This window comes from Pleurodeles waltl, chromosome 3_1 (assembly GCF_031143425.1).
Source record: "Pleurodeles waltl isolate 20211129_DDA chromosome 3_1, aPleWal1.hap1.20221129, whole genome shotgun sequence".
Classification (NCBI taxonomy): domain Eukaryota; kingdom Metazoa; phylum Chordata; class Amphibia; order Caudata; family Salamandridae; genus Pleurodeles; species Pleurodeles waltl.
The window spans coordinates 1,551,124,176-1,551,144,192 of NC_090440.1; the positions used below are offsets into that span (position 1 = coordinate 1,551,124,176).

The following is a 20,017-nucleotide window of genomic DNA, read 5'->3' on the forward strand; positions in this document are numbered from 1 at the left end:
ATTTTGGAGAAAGACGAAATGTTGCTCAACAACATAAAACAGCAAATGTACATTAACGGAGTTGACAGAGCCCAGTATGACAATGGTAATACAGTCTAATCAAGACGTTACTGCCTCTACACGCCAAAGTCTCCAGTTTTTTCAAATGTTAGAACTAGTCTTGGAACATAATTTCCTCCTGTGGAATAAATTCCGGATATTTTATTGTCACCAAAATGATACAGGATTTCCTCTCTTAGAGTTGAGTTTCCAGACCTTAGAGAACATGTTTCCCATGTTTTCCTGTTAGGATAATTGTTAATTATTGCCCTTCAAATAAACATGTTCCCTACATTCTTAGCTGAAGGAAAACAACTTTATTTAAATTGTATTTTCTATGCCACTGAAATTTACACCAAGTATAGTGTAGAAATCTCAAGAGTAGAAAACGGCACTCCCACTCTGTCTAGCTGCCTAGATATTCGCCCAGAGACAAATACATTAAAAACCACAGGACTTTTGATATAAAGGAGAGCACAAAATGAGCTGTGCAAGGTTCTAAATTGAGGATGCCTGATGGGCTCAGACATCTTGGAGAGCAGGTACAGGGGCTAGATTTACCATCTTGGTTATTTGGTTATTGGTTTGGTTATTTTCATTGAGTCATGATAGCAGACAAGTCTTTGAAAAGGAATGAGAAGGCACCACGCTCTTACCGTTGGCACGCAGTAGGTAATGGAACAGATCATACCTCACTCACTTCCTTAACACCACTGGTGTGAAATCCCTAAACGCACGTTGCAGATAATCATATTGCGGGAAGCATGAAGATAATGGATACAAAAATCTACAATGCTATACATGCCTGTTTCTGCTTAAAGATTATTCAGAAATTCCTACACATTTCTGGTTATTACTGGTCAGTCTTAACATTCTAAAGCTACGAGTAGAAGGTTAGGTCTTAGCCTATAAACAATGCCCTGTTCTGGTCTTTTTATACTGCTTCTGGGAACATGGTTTTTGTTCCTCCCCCTAGGTCCAAGTGGCTCAGTTGGTCCTTCGCCGCACCCATCCACTCCCTGTTGCTTCCCGTCTCCTACTCCTTCTGCACTCTCCAACCCAGTGTCCTTAAATACTTTATTTTAATGCTTCTGAGAACCCGGCAGCAGCCATTCGGTGTCAAGCTAGTGAACCTTACAAAAGCACTTCCGCTCAAGTCAAATTACATTTCGCTTTTATTTACAGATCCAAGTGACGTCCAGCATTTTCGACCTATAAGTGAGAAAACAAATTTGTATGGATGCTTCAGTCATGTGAAGCTAGGTAATGCTAAAATGTGGGCAAATGCAGACATATATTGTGCAGAACTAGAGAACCATAGAAAAAAACTGCAACTTTAACAAAGTATTGCAAACAGCTTAGTGTAATGAGTTCTTCGCATTGCATTTCTATGAACCGATTCTGCATACCTACAAAGTGGTTCTCTTAGTTTATAAGCAAAACATGAATGGGCTTTTTTAGGATAGGAGAGTAAGAAGCAAATACAGTTAGATAATTTAAAAACGAAAACACGTTCCAAAATAGAGGCATATGATTATTCACAACCACATCCAGAACCACAGCATTTATTTTTGAAAGTTTACCTTTTATAAACACTGTGTGGGCTCTTGTTGAATCTAAAAGGTTGCAATCGGCGCCAAGCCTAAAGCTTGGCAACGAAAAAACAAACATACGAAACTCCTGCAGGACAGCTGAAGTTTTGACTGCAAGTTATCATATGCTAATATTTATTGCAGGACACCCCCCAAAATAACCGGCACGTTTACTGTACACACGATATAATGGTTCTCTGAAATGCGCTGAGAATCAATGAAACAGCACTGCAGGAAAAGTAAGGAACGGTTTCTGAATTGTAATTTATGCATGGCACAGATATCATGCTATTAATCAATGAAGATTTTTCAAAATGTATATTAGATATTAGAAATTCTGCATCGATTTAAACGTGTATACAGACTAAACACTGAAAATGTACAAGCTCTCACAAGTTTGACATTACCTACATTTGGTTTAAACGTTATCAATGGAAAGCACAAGCCCTGAAACTGAATTTAACTCAACAGAAATCAATATTGATTGTTCTGCTGGGCATAAAGATACAGATGATCCTGAACTTGAGGAAAAAGTAGTTATATACAAAAAAGAAAGGTACAAGAGAAAACCTGCAATTAAGAAGAGGAAAGCAGCAACGAAATTAAATGATGTCAAGCCAAGGTTAAACTGATCACAACTGTATCTAATGAGAGTACTGTCACGATGTTTACTCACATTAAATGTGCGATAGTTTGTAATCAAGTAATGAACGAGACAAGTTACAAAGAAATCGAATCTTAAAGCTTTTAAGACACTTAATTTATACACAGGTGCAAAGAATAAAAAAAACACATTCAACGAACGCGCGCAAGATTTAAGTCCCGTTCCTCGTTTGCCAATATGGAAATTCGGTAGTTATGCTGAGCCTTCCCCGTTCACAAATCCATTATCAGGGTGACTTTTTGCATACATTGAGTGGGCCCACCAATAAAAGCTGGAAAGCTGCTGGGTGCTCATCAAGTGTTTGGTGGTAGTTTTCCACCCTGGTAACGTACATGGAAACGCACTACTTTCTGAAACAGAATTAAATGCGTTCCTAGTGTGGGAATCTGTACATCCCACCCTTACCGTCCTGATCACCCCAAACTGATGGAGACATAGGAGCAGGGGATCCTCTTAGAAAAAAATATATTTTCCCTGCACAGACACAAAATAAAACAAAGCTAAATGTACACATTAAGTGCAAATAGAACGCAAAATTCAATTATACTCCTGCTTACAACTCAGGATACCAAAGTTTGCATCCAACTTAAGGTTTTCTACAGTAGAAAACTTCTGACTTTTCTCAAATATTTGATTGGGCCCAAAATATTAAAAGATCTGACCGCCAGAAGAAACTACATTTTTAACATTGTCAGAGCCAAATACTCTCATGTTAAATCGCTTTTGGACCCCTTTAAGCCTCGTCCAAAAACGTTCTTCAAAGTGCTTAAACAATCAAATAATCGGACTTCTATCACTCTGATCAATGCTTCAGAAGGCAGATGTAAAGACTATGCAAAGGTCTTTGCAGAGAAAGTAAAATCTATTTAAGTGCCTCCCCCAACGGTATCTGCAGCTACGATCGTAAGTTGACTTTTCGTATTCGTCTCACATAGAAGCAGTTTCAGAAACGCATCTACTTGGTCATGGTGGCAGATCACTATAACAGAGCAGTGCTGGGTTCCATCAGCACAGAGCATGGCTAATATCAGCTACAATACTGCACTTTCTTTTTTTTTTTTTTAGTGAGCTTGTCACTTACTCAAAGTATCTTCCCAATCTGCCTGAAAATCAGCCAAGTATCGTACTCCTGTAACAAACTCTGCTGACACCAGTGACCCTAACAACCGCAGACCTTTCCACTTCCGTTCTTAGGTAAAATAAATTAAATCTGTGTAGCCACCCAACTAACTCTTCGCATCCATGCAAACCACATACTGGATGATTTCCAAACTGGATTCAAGCGGGGTTGCAGAACAGAAACACCCATCCTACAAGTGATTGCCAACACTCTTCTTCCTTGACCTCAGGCAACTCCTGCCTACTTGTTCACCTGGAACTTTCAGCAGCTTTTGATACAGTCTACCACTGCTCATCACGGATGAACGAAAGGACATTAAGGGGGACAGTTCTAAATTAGTTTAATTCCTATCTTTTGAACTGTGACCCACTGTCAGACGGTCAAAATAGAGTGTTGCTAATCTAGTAAAGAATACATACCACGCGGAGTCAGACAGAGCTCGATTCGGTCTCTTGCTCTATTTAACCTACATTTGGAGCTGCTTCGAGAAATCCTCAGAGATTCTGGTTCACTATTGCACCAATATACAGATGATACCCAGATCTATCTCAAGATCGCCTCCCCGGATGACACTCTCAAAGAACCTGATTAGAATTTTAGAAATTAGATATTTAACTACCGTCTAAAGATAAACCCAACATAAAAAATAATTTTCACTAACTTCTACAAAAAACTCCAGCCTACCTGCCCAAGAATGGGTCTACTCTGGTTCTGTTCTAGGCTGCACATCGGCTAATGTGGAGAATGGCAAATTTCTTGATTTCATACCCCAGAACCAGCTAAACAAAATAAAAAGCCATATTGCCTCTTTGGCCAAAAATGCACAATACCAACTGAGACTATTTTGAGGCATCAGGTATGTTAGACCAGGGATCCAAACTCTCAAAAGTCCACAGGGCTCTCCTTCTCAGAGCTATGCTCCTTGTGGTTGCCTACTCTGTCTCAGGTCCAGTGCTTTAAATGGGCCGGTACTCTCCGGTACTGAGTACCGGCACTTTTTTATTTTGAGAGGGAGAGTACCGGCATATCTCAAGAAAAACGTAATACTTTTAATTGGAGAGTACCCACACTTCTCAGAAACAAGCAGGTACTCTGATAGAGAGTACCTGCACTTCTATTTTTCCATTTAAAGCACTGCTCAGGTCACAATCATTTTGACCATTTCTCTCCTCATTGGGTGCGTATCCATGGCTCTCCAATGAAGCAAGAGCACGATTCAGGTCTGCCTGCATCATTCACAAAGTCTACTCCTCACCCATCTATTTGGATAAGAAACTGAACATCTCACATACACAGGGAGGATCGAGGAATGCAGAATGTCACTCCCCCTAGAGCTGCCTACATTCAAGCAATAACAGTACATGAAGTAATCTTTTTCTGGCAATGCAAATAAGTTTTGGAACTTAATTCCTTTAGCCCTATACACTACACCATGTCTGCCTACTTTGAAAAAGGAATTAAACTTTCTCTTGTAAGATATTTTACCCAACGACTGTCACAATTCACATCTCCTCTGCAAGACTAGACAATTCAGGCTCTCAATCTTTATTTAGTTTGACTATGTTTGACCTTTACCCCTTTAATACCTGTGACTGTCTGTGTGACTTGAACTCGTATCCTCCTGTGAAACATTGTAATGCCCTTGAGCCAAGTTAAAACTATTGAAAACTGCAAAAATAAAATAAAAAAATAACTAATATTTTGAAAACACGCTTGTTTTTCATTGCTTTAGTTTACTGTAGGCAATACATTTCTGAACACTGCTTAGTAGGCATTTTTTTTTAAAACAAATTTATAGTTTGTTACAAACAATCTTAAACAAATACACCTATACTCTCACGCTAACCTTGCACTGCCCTACACATCTTAGTAGTTTGCTCTACACAGGGAACACTTGTAATTTTAATAGATCATTTCTCATATTTCCAGAGTCAATCAAGTAGCTCTTGAACGCAGCATAGGCGATGATTAGGCACTCATTACGAGTAGCCTCTTAATTTCGGCTAATATACAAATATATTTTTGCGGAGGGACGTGGGGTCAATCCTCTTCATCTGCTTGTTCAAGTTTCATTCCCATTGTCCATTTTGTCCAACGCAGCATAGGGCAATGGACACGCTCCCTTCAGCTTGTAACTTGATTCATTGTGAATGACTGCAGTTTGCTTGTACATATACATGTAAAAAAGTAGTCCCAAAGCAGGTATGCCAATTTCTGCTTTTTACTGACTTTTTTTTGTATTTTTATGTATTTTTGCGCTAGCTTACTTTTTACTTTATTTTTGCAAACATGTGCACACACCACCTTTAAAATGCGTTATTTTCTTTTAAAGATTCAATGCGCAAGTTTGCTAAAACAATAAAAAGAAATCTGAGGCTTGTCAAGGTCAGGCCTTTATAGTACTCCACTCCGCATTTCTGAGCACATTAGAAACACTCATGATACTCAATTTGCCGACCCCCGGGGGAATGGAAGTCTGGCCCAGTCTTCCGAGGTTGGAACTCATAGTCTGAAGATCATCGCTTTGTTCCATTAGTGAGCTTTCATCTCATTGAGCTATCCTTCCAGCTACAAGAATTGGCTGGACCCACAACATTAGGTCGCTTCCCATGTGGCTATATTGCATTGCCAGATTTTTTACAGTCAGCACATTCAGGCATTTTTAACAACAATGGGCCTCTATTGACAGTACAGCATAAATCACCTGGAAAATGCCCTGACACTCCAACTATCTCCAGAGGAGCAGAGTCACCAGGCACAGGACCCAGCAGCACACTGCATCCCGCTTATTACAGTACACGTGGTATGATTAGGGCCACAGACACTTCTGAAGAGGAATTAAAATGTAGGGGAGAATGATACTATTAGTGTTACCTGGTAATTCAGTTTGATGTTTATTTTTCTCAGTTTTCATCAAAGAAAGTATGAGCATTACAAATAAAGCCTGCAATCACGTTTTTGGCACTATAACCACGATGCATAACATGACCACACAGCAATATCCCATTTGTTCCTGAAATGTGAATGGAATAATAAAAATCGAATAGAAGTGGTTAATACTCTACGCTAAACCATATGCCTCAGACACCCTTCTGCTCCAGGAGACACCTACTGGACAATAGTTGTGAGCTCCCGAATAGTGGCTGTATGAGAATATTTCCCTCAGGGTTCACTCAGGGTTCCAAAGAGGTAGCCATCTGCCTCTGAAAAACAATCCCTTCTGTTCCACCATCAGCACCCTTTGGGTCGATGTGTTATTGTATGGGTGGGAGGACATCCATGGCAACTCACAAGTACATACCTACCTCCTGGTCTGCAGGAAATCACACTTCAACTCATCGCTAGCTCTCAATTGAGTACTCTGCTGTGTATGACAATCCTGGGGCTGATTTCAATCTAGCATTGAGTTCCCCAATCCACTCTCTCCTGCCTCCCCACCCTGAATGCCCCCTCCACCCCCCAGGAGTGTACAGTCGGGCCTTCACTAGCAGATCACTGGCCTTAGGCAAATGGGCAGCTCTCCTAGGTCGTATGGACACAGGGCTCGGAAGGCATGTCAACAAAAGGCAATACACCTATTACTCTAATGCACGTTCACACAGCTTCATTTTTGTTTTAGCGTCAAAGTCTGCCATGATTTTTTTAGCACAAATCTTCCCAAGAGGCTCTCCAACCACTCACTAACTGAGATAATTTTTTTAAGGGGAAGGATGGGCCTGACAGGGGTGTGGAAACTGAATGCCTGGGGCTGTATGGTGAACAACTCTGACTTACTCACTGATGTAGTCGCAGAGTACTTTGAGCAAAATGAGGTGCAGATTAGACAACAAGAGGGACGGTCAAACCCCACATAGACATATGAGGCATGTACACAGCTGGAAGTGCTTAAAAAACTCAGAGGGAAACTTAAATTCCGCCCAACATGCCTGGTTGCACTCTCAACACAGAATATAGAAGTAGGACAAGACAAGAAATTTGCTTTAATGGCTCACCAACAGAGACAGTTGCGCATGAATAATTCCTCCTATATGTCAAGACGCCCGCCAGTTAAGTTACTGATGTTGGGATTACAGACACTTTCCCGTAATACTATAAATTATAATATTCTAAGCAGGACCCAAGTAGATAGACATGGCAGTACCCAATAGCAGAAGACAGGACACAATTCCCCCCCCCCCCCCCCCCACCCCCCCACCCCAAAAAAGGTAAAATAAAATAAAAAGGGGTGGGTACTAACCAAGTAAGGCAGTATGCACATGACATCACGGTGCGTGAACATCGGGTGTGACACCACACGAAATGGCATCACAGCCCAAGACCTCACAGTAAGAAACATCACAAGAAGTGACAGAGGACCTTAAGACCTCTAAACAATGCTTACCACGACTGTCATGAGTACATTTGAGTGCATTATGAGATTTAACAAATTAAAGCTGAGTATGTGACTTGAGTTCCCTGCCTGAAGGAATTAAAAGCTCAAATGTAGATGATGTTTGGTGACAAACTAACTACAGTTGACAAGCCAGTAAGTGCTACAAGCTAGGCATACTAAACCGGTCACTAATTACAAAGCATAGTTCATGCACTGTAGTAAAAATGCTATAAACTATAATTGTGTATACCAAAACTGGTACATCTGACATTTTCACAGTGCATGCATAACAATTTTATGACCTGAATGTACGCTTGGATGCATTCCTCAGTATGCCAGCTGTACATGGTGCAGGGCGCAGTACAGAATAGTTCTCCGGAGCTATATCAGAGCATAGTCCATTGCTACTGCAGCTTAGGTGGGAGGGGACACAGCCTGCTATCCCATTGTGGCGGCTGAAACCAGTCACTAGAAAACCCTTTCCTTCGAGGCTCCTGGTGACTGCCAATAAGCAATATTTCGAGGACAATGCTGCTCAGCGTCCTCCCTACAGGTGGAGTGGGACACCTTCAAGGATGTGACATAACCGTGTAAGTGCATAGCTGCATCAACGGGTGTTTGTCGGATATTACTAACAGAAATCAAGACTTCTGAAGAATCCCTGTGGACCACTGCACAATGCCAACTTGATCATCCAGAGTTGCTGTTATACTTTTAGCAGGCCAAAGAGGGGATTGCAGAGCAGGTGGAAAGGCAGTGCTGCTTGGATAATAAAAATTACATGGTGATAGTGCAAACAAGGAGGGACCAAACAGGGTCTTTACTACCATGGCTTGCAAATCAGACAAAACAGGGTTCAAAAGAGTGCCAATGTACTCTAGACAAGTCCACTCTATGCCACTCCACTGTATTCCACTCTACGTGACTCAACTCTATGCCACTCCAATACACAAAACTTTATGCCACTCCACAACACTGTACTCCACTCTACTGTCAGTCCACTCAATGACACTCCACGGCACTCGCCTCTACGCCACTAACTTATAACCATGCTAAATAGCAGCTAAGCTGGTTTACAACAGGTCTAAAACACATTGGAATAGCTCTTGTTTAAAAAGGGATACATTTTAGTGTCATGGAGGTGGTACTCCCCCAATGGCTAATCACTGCTATGGCTGCCAAATATGACACAGCTTAAATATAGTTTCTCCTAGCTGGACTGTATGTTAAGTGTAGAACTATCGCTGCTGGTCTGCAATGAATAGCTAAAAGTTCAACTCTCAGGTAAAATGCCATCATTAAAAAATTGGAATTAGACAAAGACGCAGGCTCAACTCTCAAATTCACCACTCTGGGCTTGCTTCAGGCTCTCAACTAGATTTGTCTGTACCTCTTTTGATCTTTGTGAGAATTTGGATGCCCGACTACCCACTAAACACAGGCTCTTCGCGGGTGCCGAATAACAGAAAAACATATCATATATATCTCTGTGAACTACAGTTGTGTGTTTATGTGCTTGACAGAAATGCTAGTACCAGCCTGGAATCAAAATAACAGAGAAACAAAAGACCAGTCGAAGAAGAATGATGTGACTGACTCCATTCCAAGCATTTTGGTTTGAATATTTTTTGAGATTTTTATATATACAACAAGATTTGAACCTTCTGAATATATCAATCAGCTATTATATAGATTCAAAAGAGTACAAGAATAAGTAATCTAAGGACAAGGTGAAGGTAATCGTAATACTTAGTGAAAAGTAAATGACTAGAATCCCCTCAATAGACCTCTTTTAGAAACTGATAGTAACATATCGTTATAAGAGACTTTAAGTCCATAAATGGAAGCACCAGAAAAGTCAGTATGACACCAGGACCAGGCGGCATTATTAAAGTGACTCCTTGGAGAACAGTACCACGTAGAAAGGTGAAGGTCTTGACTCAGACTCCTTGGCTCAAGCTATTAAAATTTACGTTAGGGTACCAGTTCTAATCCTTTAGGACGTGCACTTGGACCAAGGTACATACACAAGTGTTGATTCTAAATGATCATGTCAATGGGCCTAGTGCTTGAGTTTTACATCTACTACAAACCCGGATGCAGCAATCTCAGAACAATGATAACACAAAAATTGAGTCCAGATGGCATAGCGAGTTCCAAATCAGATAAGGCACTGATTAGTAGGCTCCCAAAGGTTTAAATCAGTTGCTCTAAATACAGTGCTTAAAACCTCAAGGAAATTTGTCAGGTTAAAGTCCACGAGAAGGTACATGAAAAAAGAACACCCTCTATTGACAAGTATTGGCGAAGTCAATAGAGAATTGTAGCTACTGTGCTGCACCGCTTAAAAATATTTAAAATAAGACAATGACACGGTTGATGTGTTATTTTGTAGGTGTGCACATGACCAAGGCGCACAAAATTACACTGGCTTTTTTCTTTGTTTACCAATCTGAAATGAATCAGTAAATCAAAAAAACATTTTTTTTTTTTAAGTAGAAAAAAAAAAGTGGTCTTTTAAAAAAAAAAAAATGGAAGCGAAGTCGTGGGCTTTGTGGTGTGCTGAAGCAACATAATGGGGGTGATGCAAAATGTGAGGGTGGTGACTGAAGCAACAGTGCTGGGTAGGGAAAGAAGCAACAAGAAAATAATACCAAGCAAAGGTAGAAAAACAGGAGAAACCGAGCCACTATGAGCATAGAGGGAGCACACAAATGAGAGTAAGCAACATACGTGGAAATTGGGGGAGAGAAGCACATGGACAAGAGAGTCTATTGTGAGGGGAGGGGCCGAGAGAAGCATACAAGGGGCACAGCAGGAAAGCATATGGCAGTGCCTGACCAAAAAGAAAAAAGTAGTTCCCAAAAGCGAGCAGAGGGAGCACTGAAGCCAGCCAATCTAGGGGATGATAAATAGATTATGCTTCCTGGGAGTGACAACACAAGATGGACAGTCTGAAGCAAGGATAGCCATGCAACAGAAAACAAGCAAATAAGAGAAAGTAAATTCAGCCAATTGTAAGCAGTGAGTGGGCTTCAAGCCCCTGTACGCTCTTGGTAACCCCACAAAATGTTTTTTGCAACCAAAGAGCTTGCACTGTGTGGCAGATCAGACTTAAAAAGCTGCAGACTGAAGGTAATCTGACTATAGAAGCGAGAATAAGGCAGATTCAAGCCCACTCCTAGAGCCAGAAAGAAGGCAAATGAAGTGGCTGTTCCACTGAACATGAGAGGGAACAAGTCCTCTTTGGGTAGCAGCCAAAGTAATAAAAAAATAGCTTAATCAGACAAATTATGTTTCTTTTTTATATACCTTTTAGTCTGAATATTCAAAACACTACGTAATTAAGAAACCACCAACCAAATTTGGTTGGCTATCTGCAAAAATCTGGTAAAATATCTTTTGATTCCTGGTCATACTACAAAACCATGAACTGCCACTAGATCAACAATCACACCCTAAGGAGCAGTCTCCTAGAACATCTACATTATTAACACCAACCTAGTTATAAATTATCAATATCTGAGGTAAATTGCACTCCTACAGGCATTCCCTCCATTTCCCAATCATCTGGCTTGCCACACGTTAAATAATTTATCAGTGCTGACTGACACATCTGATTATGAATTCTAAAGGGAAGGGTACATCATGTTCCCTATTGCCCAACATTGTTGAAACTTGAATCAATTTGCCCTCAAGAATATTAATTTAGTATTCAAGGACTCCAATATTCAGGGAGACCACCTGGCTCATATAATTCACACTGCAAATTAAATACATGAATTAGTGGAAAAGGTTCTTATGCAGGATAGATAGGCAAACACAAATGTCACTGAAATAGTCTCCACAATCTTACAACTACAACAGTGACGTCTATCACCACATTCAACAAAATTCCAGGATTTCATTAGCCTTTCAAAAGAAACAGTCATCAAATAGATGTGAGATATTCCTGGTCTGACCACCAAATTAATGAGCAATAGGTATTATAAGTGTAACTGATCCCTGTAAGAAAATGTAATCAATTTACACCCCGCATAAAACGCATCTGAGAATGCAAAGCCTGCCCCCATGGAGTCTTTTGGCACCATTATGAGATAGCAGCGTATGTATGTCTAACTCAAATGTACTAATTTTATCAAGTTTGAAAGGATTAAAGGTTGGGTGAACCTGCTGGTATTCAAACCTGTGATCATGAAGTAAACCACAGATACTAGCAGTAAATGGAGTAATCCACTAAGCAACCAGACCCAGAATACCTCTTTACACTTTCAAAATTAATTACACCTACATTAAAAGGATATTTATTCTTATCAATTCTTTTCAATTGCCAAACTATGCAAGCGTAGATGATATTGTGTCATAGCTAATTCAACTGTTATCACAGCACTGACTCCTGGCTACTATAATTTACTTACGAGTTCCCTGTGAAGGAAAACCAAAGATGAGTGATACCACTAACCTAAGTATTATAGAAACCCTAAGTATTACAACATCAACTTTCACACAAAGAAGTAGTCAAAAACAATGTTGCTCTACCTCCAAAAGAGCAATGTAAAATCAAATGCACTATTTGGTGCTGAAAATCTCAAAGACAAAACGGAAATTACTAATTAAACGTCCTCACTGCCAAACTAGAAAAACGTGTGGTCCCAGGCAGTTACTTTCGTTCAATCACACTTTTTTGTTTGCTGCATCATTCCTCCATTGAACGCCCTTTGCCAACTTTTCTTTAGGGGTGAGTAGGTCTCAGTGAGGACTGAACCCCAAAGGTAAACTGCATCTCCCGATCCTTGACTGCTACCTAATCCCTACCCTCGAAGATGGAAAAACAGAATTTCATGAATTCTGTGAGCAGAGTACAACAACAAATCTTATTTCTGGCGGAGGTTTTGAAGGTATTTAGTGGAAATGGAAATGCTGGGACTTAAATTTGCAATTTATCAAATGCATTTTTTAAATGTTAAATAATGGCAATATTTGGAAATGGCTACTGAAGATTAACAGTTTTTATTTTTCCAGCCCAACTCATTCAGGGTAGTAATGGCCAAAGGGACTGCTCAGAATACTGCAATAGTCTTAAATCCAAATACTAAAACCGAAGAACGTTTTCAACATCACCACCTAAACAAACTGAGCTCTTGGGCAATACAAACGTCGTTGTCTATGCAATTTGTGTTACAAGGTAACACAGACAGTAAAGTACTATTATTGACACAGAATGTTGAAAAATTGTGAGATTAAACTGAAAACCCCTTGGGCGGCTGGTGTTCCTTCAAACTACAAAACAACTGCACGCTTATGCAGAGCATACATATCATATTCCCTCCGTAGCTTTGTTCTGTGAAGGCTTGCTGTGCTCCGAAATAGGCAACTGCTGAGATCAAAAATTACTCCCAGGCCCGAATCGTAATAAATCATGTTGAATTTAATTGGAAATAAAGAGAGAGCTAAAGTACAATAGATGCTGTTCATAAAGAAATGTCAAAATATTTAACACACTAGTACATGCTTATTTCAGAAATACACAGGTTTCCGCTGAAAAATCCAAGTGACTCAGCAAACTAACTTTCTCCATTTACCTGGATCCAAGAACATTAGAAATTTGGGGCTGTGGTCACTTTTGTAGTCTGTTTCCTGAAAGGTGGAGCACAACAGCATTTGTTATTCGATTTAGCAGGTCTCATATTAGGACAGGATCCATCCTTACTGCAGAAAGATTATAAAGTGCAGAATATGTTTGCTTTTATTAAAGGATGATCTGAACCTAGAGTGATCAGAGGGTCCAGGGTGGGGCATGAGAGGGTCTTCACCAGATAGCCCATGTTCATTTTTCTGAATGACAGCTGCATGGCTCATAAGAGCTTGAGCCTAATCTTATATGCAAGCAGGAGTCAAAGGAGTAATTTAACTGTACGTTTAGCATTGCCACATGGTTTCAAACTGAAGATAAGAGTCAAGCTGCCTGACTTTGCACAGGTTACAACATGGTAGTCAGCTAATGGGCAGCCACTATAAAATTCTAGTCTTCATTAAGGATATGAACTATTCCACTCACTGAGTGGTTTTGCAGGATAAGTAGAACCTTTCATAGAAGCTACAGTTATTCCTATCTGGATCTATAGTTCAGCAACCAGTGCTAGGCAAGCCCGATTCCAATGTACACACACAAAAGTGGGCAAAATGCATCCATGACCCTAATTCTGGACTTCTTCAATTCGCAACCATCTGCTACCCTGCAACTGAACTCGTTGGTATGCTCATGTACCCCTTTTTCTTGGCAGAGGAAACAAAAAAGTGATTGTTAAATCTTCTTATATGCTCAACCTCACCTTTCAATTATTTATTTTGGTGATCAATATCAAGCCTCCACCTGTAGATTTGCTAGCGTTGGTAATAATTCCAGTGAGAAAAACGTTTGTAGTCATGGCACTTTGCGGAGCAATTACAGCTTTCAGTCCAAGGGGATGACCACTGGTCCTTCACAGGGACACAAAGGTCCCTTATAACTATAACAAGTTGAACATATATTGCCTCCATGCAACAACCTAACAGTTAAATAATTTAATCCAAGTCTATACATTTATCGGCTTCTGTACAGCAATATTAACTATTGACAGAATATCCCAGATAGGCAGGATTTCCACATGGATTATAACAGTGGGCAAAAAATAAACATGATTCGTTCAATGTACAGTCTCTAGAAAGCTCCCTTGAGGAAGCCCAATACCTCCAAATATTAGTTCACAGCACCACTATGATAGGAAGATCTTTATCTCCTTTCTCTTTCACACTTCTGTCATCCGAAATCTACAGACTACAACTGTAACAGACATCCAAAAAATGAATGAATAAAAAAACCATATAGATCTTTTTTTTTCCAATAATGCCCGTCTCCCAAAAATCTACGGTTCAGATCTTCATCTTCAAATTAAATCTTTCTTGAAATCTGAACAACTCCTCGGTACCCGATCTAGGCATTTCAGGAGAATAATGCACCATGAGAAATTAGGGAAAGTAAGTTCAGAGGATGGCGAAACTTGATTCAGCGCAGTATTTGGCTGGGGTGCAAAGGTGGCACAACCAATCAGCACAATTCAAGGCAGCAGATTTAAATAATGCAGCTTAGACAGAAGAAACCTGCTTGTTTCATGGGAGAGGATCAATACGGGAAAGAAGAAAGCAAGGCGGGGCTATCAGTGTTTTAGCCACACTACTCTAGGCGATATATGCCACTGCTTAAATTGATTCTGCGCCACAAATAATCTTCATACTGCAGAAGAGTGGTGAATACTTCCCAAACAAAATGATTCCTCTTTTGTGCTGTTCATGCTACACCTTCATTTGACACTTGGTTAATGATTGAATGTAGTAGCAATTCTGCTTTTAGACTGTGAACTGTCACTCGTTCTGATATTCGTTTGATGCAATATTCAAATATATCCTTATTGAACTCCTGTTGGCTGCATTAAGACGCCAATGCTTACATAATAAAAATAATACAAAATGTTTTGTGTAATCGTTACGAAATCAGCAAAGGGGTGCGCATATGCCACTTGAGTGGCTCAGGGACAACAAACTAACAAAGATGCCCAATAATTTTTCCAAGCAGTCATTTAAAACGGTTACACATCAAACTATCACTTTTGTTTCAACTAAAGAACAGCAATGTGCAATAAAATAAAAAAAATGAGAAAGTATTTTTCTTTGGTTATTGATAAGGTAAATATATAACAGATTGTGTATAAAACAGTCTTACCTGCTCTTTCACAGAAGCCAGAATGGTTGTAGCGGTTGTCTTGGTCTCCATGGTGGGGCTTTTTGGGGGGCATTGGGTGCTGTGCGGAAGCCTTTCTTCCTCTTTCTCCTCTGATGGGTTCACCTCAGGTGCAGGCATCCCTTCTAGAAGGAAAAATGTAAAGTTAATGAGGTGAAACTCAAAACATTATTTTTTATTAGCCCCACTCTGAAGAAAACAAGGATTATGAAAACATCACAACTACTGTTAGAAGCTCCAGAACCCCTGTTGTCAAATCTTTGCCTCCAACTTGACTTATTAAACTATACATTCTATCATTTAATTACTGTAAGGGATCTAACTAGTAATTACTCCAAACAAAGATAAATGACATGAATTACTTTTGATTGAGTTAAGGTTTTATGTCCGGCTCAATATTGTGCAGCACTGTCCTTACAAAATAAGCTTGGAATGTTACAGCTCCTATTAAGAAAAATACACAAGCAGCAGGTGCTTTTTTCTTCAATGACCAATAAGTTTGCAAATGTATCTTCTTCCATCCATTAAAGGACAAACTGGCAACTGTCAGGAACAAAAAGAGTATAACCACTAATTCGAACTCGCGTACTTCGTCTTGTGCCATTTTGTTATTCTATCAGACAAAGGTCTTGTGTCAACAATGCTTTCTTGATCTTGGATATAAGCGGCATCTAAATTGGCTAATTGAATAATTTTAAGATTTTCACAGGATTATTATTGTTAGGTTACAGCAATGTAGTGCTTACTGGTAACATATGAATACTTCACTTTGTCTCATTGAGGTATCCAGATCAAGCACTGCAGTCAGTTGCAGTCTGGAGACATCATCACTGCTAAAAGAGAGGTTAATGTCTTTACTGGTAATATGCAGTGGTGCTCATTTTACCTGTTACGCATCATTCATGACTGTCGTGACACTCATCTTTAAAGAGAAATCAATATAGGTCCCTACAAGCATTTACACATGGAAGAGACCATGCCCTCAACGTTGTGAGCAGTCAATTTTCCTGTGTCTATCTAAACAGGCAATGCCTTCAAGAGGCCTATGCATAATTCTGGTCTGGATTCCAACTGAATCCTTTGGTCTCAGAAGACATGTTCCCACAAGATGTTGGTACAAATCTGCCAAAACAAAACTGTGGGAAAAGGAAAAAAGAGGATCTTGTCTTAAGAGCCACTTTAACCATGTCTCGCTGCAACTAAAGCACAACAGAGAGATGAGGAATGTCATTTAGAAGATGATCACCTTCCAGAGAGATCATGCACAGGAGTAGAGCTTATGGTGTCTTATCACCATGCATCACTTGTGGAAACTTGGAAATAACAATGAAAATACACACAGTCAATTGGCATCGTATAGCAGAAGGGTTTTCATCATATTAAGTAGCCCTATATCTTTTACTGAACTCTGATCAGGAATCAACCCTTCTTCCACAAAATAGAGTTTTCTGTAAAAATCCATTTCTAAGTCAGGAAATTCCTAGAGCTTACTGGATATGGATACATAATATAACATCATGCACAACATGCCAATCTCAGAAAAGTAGGTACATCGGAAGCATATTTTCAGTTTGGAAATTAATCAACTTGTTCATGATAACACTCATTCAAGAATCCTCTCCATGTAAAACGCTACAGGATAATCAGCTCACCCACAAATGACTCACAGAAACAACTGGACCAAAAAACATTGCTAGATGGTAGACAACACCACAGGTTCCCAGACAGTTGAATATGCCAGTGCGGCAATGGACAGCTCTAGATTTTTCTTTCTACTTAGAAATATACCAGCAATATACTAACAGAATATATTAAAGCACTGTAATTGCAGTATATGTTAGAAACAAAGATTTCCAAGATTATCATTTGCTAGTTTTGTTGTCGAAACTGATGACAAATTAGGAGTCCATTTCACTGCACCAGTCAGCATAACCCCTTGGTTACGATTCTTAAAAATATTATGCTAATCAATGCAAGGAAAATGGTGACTGGCCATTTGTAATTTAATTGCACTCTAAACTGCTACTGCTTACGATTAGTGGAGTATTTGTTTAAAAAAACTGAAGGTGGGAGGAAGGACTAGTTAACAAAATAGGAAGTAAAAATAAGCCACAGAACAGGTGTTTTTTTTTTTTTTTTTAAATTTGTTAGTAGCATAAAACAAAGACCAGTTAGCCTTATCAAGTGTTATAGGCACACTCTGCCCTACCTGTGCTATACAGAGCAAGTCACTTGCAGAAGGAAATTAAGTGTAAGGCCACTTTAAAACCTGAATTTTTCTGCCGTCAGTTCTGGCGAGGTCTTAAGTCATGTCTCTCTAGAGATGGACTTAAGAATGTTAGGAGCCTTCTTGGTTTGCCTTCTCTACTTTTGCTTGCATGCATAAAACACACTTTACGAAACCTGAATTTTTGGTATTACTGACTAAATCTGGATTTGATTTATAAGACAGACCAGAACATCACTGAGCATGATTACTGGAGAGCGTAGAAACGTGATGGCTGGTTAGAAGCCTAGATACAAAGATGTCTGATACTTGTATTGATGTAAAATGCTGCTTGCGAAGAGAGACTCATTTTCGGGATACATCATTTGCCCTTTTTATGATAATTTTTCTATTTTTATCTTTTTTTTTTTTTTTTTTTTTTTTTAGTACGGGACTAACTCTTTGTATGGTTAAATCACTGGCTTATAACACTGTAGCACCCAAAATGGTTCCTCCAATAAATTATCATTCCAAAATCAGTAACAAACAAAGCATTTTCAATGATGGTTGTATCTCACGCTTAAGTGTATTGGTTGAAACCACTTCTATATATATATAGATAAGATGCAGGTACTTCTTTAGGACAATGTACAGCAGAGTCGTAATTTCTGCACTATGCAGGCATATAGAAACTCAATGGAGTGGCATTTTCTTAATGACTGCAGGCTAAGGGACAAATACTTGTAAAATCATCATGCAAGGATGTCTGATGAGATAACCTCTAAGCCACCAGCTTTTTTGTGGGAGCTTTAAGACGAACTAGGTATTATTTACAGGATGTTCATAGGGGTTTGCACACTATTTACCCTGTGTGCTCAGATGTTCCTTTGGACCTAGTCCATGCTGTATAAAACATAAAAACAAAACAAAAAAAAGACAAAATGGCACCTCGTTTGTCACATCGACAGGGAGGTACAGACATTACACTGCTCTAAACAATGGGAATTTTCTTCTAACTTGTCCCCACAAAATCAGTTTCACTTGCTATAAAGCTCTTCAAAGTGCAGAAGCTTTTCTTGTTTCTTGCCTACTACGGTGCTGCTCTGATGCTTCTTCTGACTTCAAACAGGGCGACAGATGCACCAGAACGTTTCATTCAATGCTCCATGTCATTTGCCAAGCGAACTATATTCATGAAGTAGCTTTATTCACAACTGAAGAAGATTCAGCAACTGCAAAATTGTAGCTCTGCTTCACCTTCTAGACTCCTATTGGCATACATTATTAATTTGCTGGACTCATAGAATACCTATGACATAGATTATTAAAGTGCACAAGGGCATACTTGTGAGTAATGGGGTAACAGTAAATATCTAAGTGTTATAGACAGGTTGTATTTTGCAGAAACACAGCAGTAGAACTTACAGCAAATGTGAATGGAAAGTGGTTCATCTATAATATACGAGAGAACCGATGGTTAGGTGTTCAAAATGTACTGTAGAATTATGAACTTTGGCAGGAGTTCTCGTTTCTTCTCGGGCAAAGAGTTCAACATGGGTGTCCAGTTTATTTGCTTGCTCTCCTAAATTTGGGAGAACTGAGTTAAAGCAAAAAAAGTACCCAATACCATACAATTCTGGTCTAGTGTGGAACCTAGATGGCTAGAAATCAGTAACTTGGCTCTTGTGGTGCCACCTCCTTCTTGTTATTGACATTGTCGATGGAGACAAAGCGGTTTTCTTTAGAACCAGGCAGCGGGGTAGAATAACAGTTCTGGTACCGTGTATTCCCAGGACTGGGACCGGTGCACGATAGGAAGGACCAAACTCATTTTTCACGTACTAGATCTCCAACCTTTGGAATCCAGCCGGTAGATGTTATTGGTACATCCTTAATTCCTACGGAGGCAGCACTAGCAAAAGTGTTGTCACCACGGAACTGTTTTAATTCCTGCAAGACAGTGACACGTTGATTTATGTCAAAGGGTGTTTCAGCCACCTCAACGCCAGGACCATCAGAATCTGAAACATACATTTGAGTTCCAAACAGGCACTCATATGAAATACGACCCTCCAGGGACCTTCTAGGCAGATTAAGTGCTCGCTGGAATTCATACAAGTGATTAAGCCAACTAAGAGACCCATAGCTAATACTCTGGCTGAAATTGTGACGAGTAATGGAGTTGGACCCCTAATAAAGCCATGCCATCCCTGAATGTCCCTGAGGCAAAAGCAGGCCCTTAGTCCG

At 39.7% G+C, this 20,017-nt stretch overlaps 1 protein-coding gene across 8 annotated transcripts in view; it reads right to left on the reverse strand.

The window, feature by feature from the left end:
* The window catches only part of PKP4 (plakophilin 4), a 643,120-nt gene that overhangs the window by 450,497 nt on the left and 172,606 nt on the right, over window positions 1-20,017 (reverse strand). For all 8 annotated transcript variants that reach the window (XM_069225136.1, XM_069225133.1, XM_069225134.1 and 5 more), the window contains exon 3: window positions 15,547-15,689. In XM_069225136.1, the coding sequence (XP_069081237.1) occupies window positions 15,547-15,684 (138 nt within the window). In that variant the 5' untranslated portion in view covers window positions 15,685-15,689. The remainder of the gene's footprint in view (window positions 1-15,546; window positions 15,690-20,017) is intronic.